The sequence below is a fragment of the Monopterus albus genome, unplaced genomic scaffold, assembly GCF_001952655.1.
Source record: "Monopterus albus unplaced genomic scaffold, M_albus_1.0 scaffold23.1, whole genome shotgun sequence".
NCBI classification, from domain to species: domain Eukaryota; kingdom Metazoa; phylum Chordata; class Actinopteri; order Synbranchiformes; family Synbranchidae; genus Monopterus; species Monopterus albus.
The window spans coordinates 3,294,550-3,304,508 of NW_018127903.1; the positions used below are offsets into that span (position 1 = coordinate 3,294,550).

General features: G+C 37.7%; 1 protein-coding gene across 1 annotated transcript; it reads left to right on the forward strand.

Annotated features, from left to right (window-relative positions):
- The first annotated feature begins 3,814 nt into the window (after positions 1-3,814).
- riok2 (RIO kinase 2 (yeast)) lies at positions 3,815-9,088 on the forward strand. Its single transcript, XM_020594279.1, has 10 exons — positions 3,815-4,040; positions 5,707-5,845; positions 5,944-6,060; positions 6,361-6,536; positions 6,671-6,759; positions 6,847-7,038; positions 7,133-7,225; positions 7,616-8,035; positions 8,302-8,401; positions 8,724-9,088. The coding sequence occupies exons 1-10, from the start codon at positions 3,975-3,977 to the stop codon at positions 8,883-8,885; spliced, it is 1,554 nt and encodes a 517-aa protein (XP_020449935.1). The 5' UTR covers positions 3,815-3,974; the 3' UTR covers positions 8,886-9,088.
- Positions 9,089-9,959: the final 871 nt, after the last annotated feature.

Here is a 9,959-nt window from a genome sequence, read left to right on the forward strand (position 1 = left end):
TGGTGAGAGGAAAAACAGATTTTCCCTGCAGAGGAATGAACTGGAGTAAGTGTAGGAACAAAATGGTTATCAATCCTTGGCTGATATTTAAACAACATGCATATACCAGAAGAGATTGCACCAAATACTTTTACATAATCTCTAGGTGTTATAGGAATCTTATATCGCCGTAGAAATTCCTCATAAGTAAAAAACAGGCCATCGTCATTAAACAGTTGATCGACTAGAAGGATATTATTTTGAAACCAGTATTCAATAAAAATTGACCTGTGTTTGTACAAAATGTCCCCATTGTTCCATATGTAATGTGTGTGGAGAAAAGTTATGCTTGTAGATGAGCGACCATGATAAAAAGGCCTGACAGTGAAAAGAATAGAGTTTCACTGGGATCTTATCAATATTATAACTGCATACAAGAAAGAAATTTAAGCCACCAAACATAGACAAAATATGATTAGGAATTATACCAAACAGATGTTGAGTTTTGAGATAACTGTCTTATCCAATTGACCTTAAAAGTATTCTTTAGAGTGGAGAAGTCTAAAAAGTTTAATCCACCACTTTCATATGTGTTCATAATAACACCTTTTTAAATATGATGTATTCTATTTTTCCACAAAAAATTACCAAGCATCTGATCAATTTCTTTACAAGTTTTTTTGTCAAGATCTAGAGCTGACGCAGCATAAGTTAAACGAGAGATTCCTTCTGCCTTTGTGATTAAAGTTCTACCTCTCAGGGAGAGATCTCTCAGTAGCCATTGATTAAATTTCTTTTTAGTTTTTTCAATTATGGGGGAGAAGTTTGAATAGCATCTTGAATGTTGTTTTTTTGTAATTAGAATGCCCAAATAGGAGATTTCATCTTTAACCAGAATACTATAAAGAATGGAGGTACTGATTTAAAGAGAAGATGTGATCCAAGGGATTTCTTGGATGAAGAGGGAGTTAGGGTGAAGCTGATGCGCCCCCTGATGAAGCTGGTTATGACCCAGCTGTGTTCTCATCTATTTGACCCTCATGAGGAGGAAGTGCAAGTCAGAGGTGCTGAGGTCAGTCATGCTTAGAGCAGTCAAGAGAGAGACATTGCAGCCGGTCAGGATGGAAGAAAACAGACGGTGTCGAGGAGGTGACAGAGTGAAACTGCAAGGAACTGAACTGATCAAAGGACAATGGACTCTGACATTATATTTTTATACATTCATACTACACACAATTCATGCATAGCAGTTATTTAGTATCTTGTCATTCATACATTCATTACTTAATTGTCATTGAGTATTTTCATCATGAGCAGAAGATGTTTGGTCTGAGCTTGTATTGTCATTTGTAATGGAGTTAGATTAATGTATGTTTAATAGGCAATACTTAACATCTATACAAGTAGTTTAATCACAGTACAAATGTTTGTGTTACAGTTATGTTATGAGTTCAGTTTCAAGATTTTCACTGAGTTTGTTTTCTACAATCTGGTTCACTGCAGGCCTTATTGGTGATTCGCCCAAAAGGGCCTGGAGATGGTTTTCCCCACCATTCATCACCATTGGGGTTTTTTATATCTCTGGGGACCCAAAAGAAAAAATGGGGGTCATTCAGGAATTTCCCCAAATAAAGAACAAAACAAAGAATAAATAAAAAGAATAAACAATAATCAATATATAATATAATCATAATAATAATATTAATAATAATAATAATAACCTTTATTTATATAGCCCTTTACAACTCCTAGGAGCACAAAGTGCTGTACAATGAAGCTAAAATAGCCAAAAGAAAAAAAGCCATACAAAAGCAGTAGAACCTAGCAGAATAAAACGCTAAAACATTCTTATACAAACTATACAAAGCATAACAAAAAGAACATCTCTATGGACAACTAAAAACAATTTAAATATCAAATGCCTGTTTAAAAAGGTGAGTTTTGGTATTCTGATTTATGTCTGTTTTTCATAAAACCTGATTGTAACTCTTTAATAATTGAATTCAATACAGATTTTAGTCTTTTAGCGATAAGTAACGCCAGTATTTTATAGTCATTGTTTAATAGACATATTGGACGCCAGTTATCAATAAATAAAATATCCTTTTTTGGTTTTGGAATTAGGGTAGTTAATCCTTGGGTTAGTGTGGGAGGCATACATTCATTGGCAATACTTTCCTGAAAAACCTTAAAAGGAAATGGAGATAATTCTGAGAAGGCTTTGTAAAGTTCTGCTGATAACCCATCCGTACCAGGAGACTTGTTATTCTTCAACAGATTGATCACCTCTGCAACTTCATTGACTGTAATTGGCGTATCACAGAAAATCCTTTCATTATCACTTATTGTTTTTACATTCAGAGAGCGCAAGAAGCACTCAGCTGAAGATTGGCTGAATTGGGAGTTATACAGCGTTTCATAAAATGTACAACAATAGTTAGCAATGTCTTTGTAGTTTGTTATAATAGTGCCATTAATGTTTAATTTGTTAATATTTTTGGAAATTGCATTATGTTTTTCTAAGTTAAAAAAATTAATGGGAGTTTTGTTGTCCTTTTTCTAGCCATTTTTTCCTTGATCTAATAAATTCTTTGTAGTTTGTTATAATAGTGCCATTAATGTTTAATTTGTTAATATTTTTGGAAATTGCATTATGTTTTTCTAAGTTAAAAAAATGAATGGGAGTTTTGTTGTCCTTCTTCTAGCCATTTTTCCTTGATCTAATAAATGCCCCTTTAACTTTCTGTTCATATAGCTCATCTAACTTGATTTGTAAGTCTGCTAGTTCACCTTTCTCTTTTTCTGACATATTATTTGGGCACTTATTGGATAGATGGGATATCCTTGAAACAATATTGGTTTCTTGTGCTTTATCAGCTTTAGCCTTAAGACCACCAAATCACCTTAAAAATTTTCCCACTTCAAATTTCAGAGATTCCCAATTGAGGCCATATTTTTCCTCATTTTCAGCTTTTTTCCAGAAATTTTGGTTTAGTGTTTAAATAGTCTGTTTTACTTCAGCATTTTGTAATAAGGAATTATTCATCTTCCAATATAGTGATCGAGGAACATGTTCACTTGTTAATTTAATATTGATATATATAGCTTTGTGGTCAGTAAGCGGAGTGGCTAAGATATCAACATCTATATTGCCTTTATTTAGTCCATCAAAAACTAACCAAATGTCTATCCTAGACTGACTGGAACCTGTCTTGTTACTCCATGTAAAGACTTTATTCATGGGAAATTTTTCTCTCCATATATCTATGAGATTGAACTTAGACATAAAATGTATTAAAGTAGAGTTATTAGAATTTGTACTCCCAGAGGGCCATTTATCATTTCTGCCATCCAGGACCACATTAGAATCCCCTCCTACTAATAAAGTGGCAGTTGGACATTTATTTAACCAGGCTAAGAGCTTGCTTTCAAGTGAATGCAATAGACAGTCATTTTCTGTTTTGTTATTGTATCCGTAAATATTTGTGCACATGAAGAATGAATCATTTTGAATGATTACTTGACAAATGTAATGTCCATCAGGATCACCTTCTGTATGCAGAATACTGCCAGTGAATCTGTTTTGTGAAGTGATCACACCTGCTGAATGTTCAGAGCCATAAAGAATTACCCCATTGAGACCTCCAAAAAGTAACATCAGTAAGAACAGAATGAGACTCCTGGAAAAAACAAAAGTCAGTTCTACATTGTTTTGCAAAGAGAAATAAGGCCTTTCTTTTCACAGTATTACGCAACCCCCTAGCATTAAGTGAAAAAAGAGATAACATGACAGAATTGAGAGGAACATCGTAGTCAGATCGTCGCCCTACCATTTCGCACGTCAAGGTGACGTCGGACGTAAAGACGAAGTGACGTAGCTTCCGTTCCCTACATTTCCGCTTTGCACATGTGTTTACTTAAAATGTGGATAACCTAGCTGAAGAAATTAATATTATCAGCTTTTACAGGCTAGCTGTTTGTGCGCCAGTTGAAACATGGGGAAGCTGAATGTCGTGGTGCTGAGATACTTATCTCGCGATGACTTTCGAGTCCTCACAGCGGTAAGAAGCCCGTCGTAAATTCTGCCTCCCTAAAAGAATAGTGGATAATCTGAGACCTATCACATTACTGAACAAAGACTATAAAATAGTATTAGGTGTATTAGCTGAAAGACTTAAGAAAGGTATTATACAAATAGTTAGTGAAACCCAGTCAGGTTTTATTAAAAGTAGATCTATTCATAATAACATCCGTCTGGTTCTGGATCTGATAGATTATAATGAACATATTGAGGATGATAGTTTCATGTTTTGTTTTTTTTTGTTTGTTTTTTTTGGACGTTTACAAAACCTTTGATTCTATTGAGCATTCTTTTATTTTACAAGCGTTACAACACTTTGGTTTTGGTGACAGATTTGTGGGATTAATTAATATGTTGTATAAAGATATTAATAGCTGTGTGTCGTTACCCCAGGGCACATTGAAATTCAACGAGGCATTAGACAAGGATGCAGCTGTTCTCCATTGTTATTTGTCATAGCATCAGAACTCTTAGCAATTTTGATCAAAAATGAAAATTTACAGGGCATCAATGTTTTTTGACACAGAATTTCGGATTAGCCAACTGGCAGATGACACCACCTTGTTTCTTAAAAATAAATCACAAATTCCTTTGGCTCTTAACTTGATTGCTTTGTTCTCCAAAGCTTCAGGGTTAACTTTAAATGTTAACAAATGTGAATTAGTGGCCATACATGGTCATTCCTCAGCGTCATTATATGGTATCCCAGTTACAAAATGACTATCTAGGACTCAATATTGGTAAAAGCGAGGATTCTAGGGAAAGGTGCAATTTTGGAAAAAGTATTGACAAAGGTAAATCAATACTGAGCAGCTGGCTGCAGAGGGATCTGTCCGTGTTTTTGGAGAATATTATTTACAAAGACAGAAAGTCTATCCAGGCTTGCTTATCCAGCATACTCATTAGCTATTTTATCTAGAATGATAAAAATGATAAACCAAGTTAACCTAAACTTTATTTGGAAAAAGAAATGCCATTACATTAGGAAAAATGACATGTTGAAAAGCTATGAAGGTGGGGGATTGAAAGTTATTGACTTTGATATCATGAATGGGATGATTAAAATAAAATGGCTGCAAGGCTTTATGAAGCAAGGAGATGCGATCTGGCATGCGATTCTAAATGCGATTTTTAGAAAAGTTGGGGGAATTAAATTTCTTTTAAGTTATGATTTTGAACTCAGTAAGTTGCCCTTGTGTCTATCTGCCTTCCATCAACAAGTTCTTCAATACTGGAAACTGGTGTTCAAGCATAACTTTGCTCCACACAACATGCCTATCTGGAACAATCGCTGTATTTTATTTAAGAAAAAAATCACTATTTATGGAAGAGTGGCTGAAGAAGGGGATTTGGTCTATTGCTCATCTAATGGATGGTAGAGGCAATTTATTGACCTACTCTGAAGTATCTATGAAATTTAACTTGTCTTTATCAAGAAACACATACGAGAGGATTATTCATGCTGTTCCCTTCCAGCTTAAACAGTTGGTGTCACAAGAATTTCAGAGCATGATTTCCTCTAGTGGTTCTCATTTCATGCCCATGCAGCTTTCCGCTTTGTGGCAGAATGTCAACGCAAGCAGGCATGGATTTCAGCACTCTAATGATCATATTCTGTCTCTTCCTGTGAATGTCCCCTCACGCAGGTTGAGATGGGAATGAAGAACCATGAGATTGTTCCAGTGAGCCTGCTGTCCTCCATTGCTAGCCTGAAACATGGCGGCTGCAACAAGATCCTCAGAGAGCTTGTCAAACACAAACTTGTAGTTTATGAACGCACCAAGAGTAAGAAAACACAGGAATGGCACCTTTGACTCTCAAGTCCTGATGGGGATGATACATATATTTTAGACTTTAATGTGGTATTTGTATTTTGACTTCAGCTGTGCAGGGCTACAGGTTGAACTATGGAGGATACGACTACCTGGCGCTAAAGACCTTGTGTTCCAGAGAAGTGATCATTTCAGTTGGCAACCAGATGGGAGTAGGTAAAGAGTCAGGTAAGAAAAAGGGAATTGCATGCTGCTACCAAGTTGTCATATCATTGACATGTTTTCATTGACAGATTAATAATAATAGTGAATTATTCTCAGTCCTTCTTTTTGTAATGGTTTTCTTGCCCACAGCCATAATAGTATAGAAGGCCACTTAACCTAAGTCCTCCAAAAAGAAATGAAACTGAACCTGGGAGAAGTTTTAATAATTCTCAAGATGTTTATGTAAAAGAGAATATGCTTTCTATCAAATTTCCAGGCTTCATTGCCAACTCCTCATGTGCTCTTTGTGTTTACCTCCTGTAGATATATATATTGTGGCAAGTCCCAGTGGGGAGCAGTATGTTCTGAAGCTTCATAGATTGGGTCGTACCTCCTTTAGGAACCTAAAGAACAAGAGAGATTATCACAAACACAGGAAAAACATGTCCTGGCTCTACCTCTCGCGACTGTCTGCCACGAAAGAGTTTGCTTACATGAAGGTAATGGACCAAATCGAAAACAGTCACTGTTTACAAAGACAGTCATATGACATAGAGGGATCATTTGTACAGTCCGCATTAGAAATCCAATTTGGTGTGTTGCATCTTTTGAGTCATGTCCTTACTCCTCCTAGGCATTGTATGACCGAGGCTTTCCTGTTCCCAAACCTGTGGATTATAACAGACATGCTGTAGTGATGGAGCTCATCAATGGATATCCACTGTATGTAAACAAGCCACCCTTCTTTCTTAGTACACATTTGTACTCTCTGTTCCTCTGTGTAATTTGTGTGTATTGTCTTTCTTTCAGGTGTCAGGTGCGTGAGCTGCAGGATCCACCAGCCCTGTACAATGAGTTAATGGAGCTCATAGTCAAACTAGCCGATCACGGCCTGATTCACGGGGACTTTAACGAGTTCAACCTCATGTTGGATGACCAGGACCGTGCAACTATGATCGACTTCCCTCAAATGGTGTCCACCTCACACCCTAATGCTGAATGGTTGGTGTCTGTGCCATAAAGCTGAAAATAAAAGAACAGTTAATAAAACAAAAGATGTCCATGTTGTTCATTTCTCCAATTTTTCTTTTTGTAGGTATTTTGACCGAGACGTCAAATGTATCCGAGATTTCTTCACCAAACGATTCAGTTATGAGAGCGAGCTCTTTCCAACCTTCAGAGACATCAGGTAAACAGCTGCTCCTGTTTTCAATAAAACACAATCATACACAATACAATAATTGGATATGCACAATAGACTTTAAGTTTTAACATGGAAATATTTTTCCTGTTTGCTTTATTTTATAAAATTAAGCAGCTTAATTTCTTTTCCTGCAACAGTTGGCGTTATTTGTTATTTGGTTTAATTGGATAAAATTAAATGCCATTTTGGGGCATACTGTCACTGAAATACTGATTTCTACAGAGCTGAATTGCAGGCATTTATATGGCAAGGTGATAGTTTATTGGACTATGTATTAAATTATACATCACTGAGGAAAAATTGCATGTAAAATTGTGAATAGGCTTTGAAGTGAAAATCAATTCTTACATGATCTTTTGTTGTTTATTCCTGCAGGCGGTCTTATTCTGTAGATGTTGAAGTCTCTGCTAGTGGCTTCACCAAAGATCTGGAGAGAGACAGCGCATTGCTGCACCCAGCTGGACCTGAGGAAGATGATGAAGAAGAGTGTAGTGATGGAGAGGCAGCAGATGAGGAAGTACAAATAGAAGATGAGAGTGTAGACATGGAGGAATATAAACATGCAATACTGGAACTGGAGGGTCTGAGTGTCAGCGACACACATGCAGACACACAGGATGAGGGGGAGGCAATGAATGAAAATGGGGGAGAAAAGAAAGAGACTGGGGCAGCACCTACAGCTACAACTAGTGGAGACCCAGAGACGGGCTCAGAGGAAGAGTTTAAGCAAGCAGAGGATGAGTGTCCTGAGCTGGCGGACCTTTCCGCCTCCAACAAAGGGTTCAAACCCTTCAGGTAAACACAACACCAAGCTCCAAGAAGAAATATATTTGATAATATTATACAAAGCTGGAATATCCCTCCTGCAGCTTTGGTGCAGAGCCAAAAATGAATTTGGTCTATTAGTAGGAGAGCATGGTGACTTGAGAAACTGGTGGTTCCAGAGATATTTGAAAAAATATCTTATTTGTGTATAATTTAAGCAGGGTTGTTAAATGACACCACAACATGGAATTTCTGTGCTTTCTGCTTCTTTGTTATCGATGTATTTTCTCCTGCAGAGACTCAGACAGTCTTCTACACATGGCAGAACACGGGAGGAGGAGGACAGACAGTGAGGCCACAGCGGGAAGTGTAGGGAGCTGCTCTACCATACCACCAGTAAGAAAAATACAAACACTGCACTTAGGTGTAATATACAAGGGTCCACTACTGACTGATTTGATGACTTGACAATATCACTGTTTGAACATTTCACCAGATGGTGCAGCAGTGCTGGTCCACAGTTTTAGACAGCAACTGGAGTTTCCTGTAGGTGTTGCTGTAGCGTTGTAGCTGTATCCTGGTGTTGCAGTTTGTGGAAGAATGTGATGAGTGACTTGTAGCAGAGGCAACATGTCCACATAGTGGTGTGTCTGCCTTGCAGAGACAGACAGCGCTTATCCTGTGTAGTAACCGGCTGTCATTGTTATGTGTGCTGCAGGAGGTCGTCCGTCAGAAGGTGCGTAGGCAGCTCACCAAACAGCAGAAGGCAGCACAGAGGAGACGTCTGCAGAAGGGAGAGGCCAATCTTGTGACCAAATCCAAGAGGGAGAACCTAAATAACATTAAGTCCAGTATGGAGAGCGCCCACTTCTGGGGATAAATGGGACTGCTGTGATGGAGAAACAGAACTCATGTCAGCGTGCTTTCTGTTTGGTTAACATGCATCCTGCATTGTTCTTCTGCTACTTTGTCCAAACTCAGCTCTTTTCTATTTGAAATGCCATGGTTTACATAAAGTCTAATGTAAATATGAACTGGTTATTATCATCAAGCCTGATTGACAATTAAATTGTTTATACATCTTGCTGTGGTGTCTGTTCAAAATAATGGAACTGCCTTTAACAGGAAACAAACCTTTTGATAAATGTGATGGTTTGTCAAGTTGGGCAGATTCTTACTGAAACTTACGATATCAACCTCTGACACTGCTACAGTACAACAAACGTAGAGTAACTTGCTATTATTGTTAAGTCTAAAGTTCGTTGTCACTCTGAGTGCGCTGGTGAGAAAGTTACTAATGAAGGTGTGGATTTAAAATTAAAACTGAATGTGTGGAGATCTTTTATTTATTCAAAACTCCCTTGGTTCAAAGGTGTCCACTATTATGATAGCCTGATACATTCACTGCCTCAGCAGCTAATTCAAAAGCCAGAGACTGACAATATTCACACATGAACATTCACCATGAAAGAGTGCAGGAAAAAGACATTCGTATCCATCCACTTTCTCTTACTGACATATTTTAACACAGACTTGTTAAAGTTGATAGAGTTGGGACTTTGGGAACTAAGAAAGAACTTAGAATTTGGTGCCTTTATGTGTAAGAGGCTTTCAGAGAGCAAATTAATTCAGATTTGAACAATGGCTATTCATATTGAAGAGGGTGAATGGAGCTCAGACCATGGGCTCAGCGGACTCTAATTAGTGTGTGAAGTCAAAAGTATCCCACCCCCACACATTTTAAACACTGCACGTTGTGCAGACTTGTCCCTGCGATGTGGATATTGACATGTAAGAGAAATAATTAGTCGTGTACGTGGCTTCTCCACATTTTTCTTTTCACCTAGATGGTACATTGTGCTGTGGTTTCACTAGGCAAATGTGCAGGTCTTTAACTGTCCAGCTCTGTTCAGAGATTAGCCAGCTGCACAGGCCGAGGGGAGGGGCTCCGCAT

What these genes read in the sequence shown, in the direction of transcription:
- riok2 (XM_020594279.1), top strand. Translation starts at nt 3,975, where the DNA reads ATGGGGAAGCTGAATGTCGTGGTGCTGAGATACTTATCTCGCGATGAC. An exon ending in ACTTTCGAGTCCTCACAGCG is followed by an intron (nt 4,041 to 5,706) that starts GTAAGAAGCCCG and finishes CCCCTCACGCAG; the next exon opens with GTTGAGATGGGAATGAAGAA. An exon ending in GGGAGTAGGTAAAGAGTCAG is followed by an intron (nt 6,061 to 6,360) that starts GTAAGAAAAAGG and finishes TACCTCCTGTAG; the next exon opens with ATATATATATTGTGGCAAGT.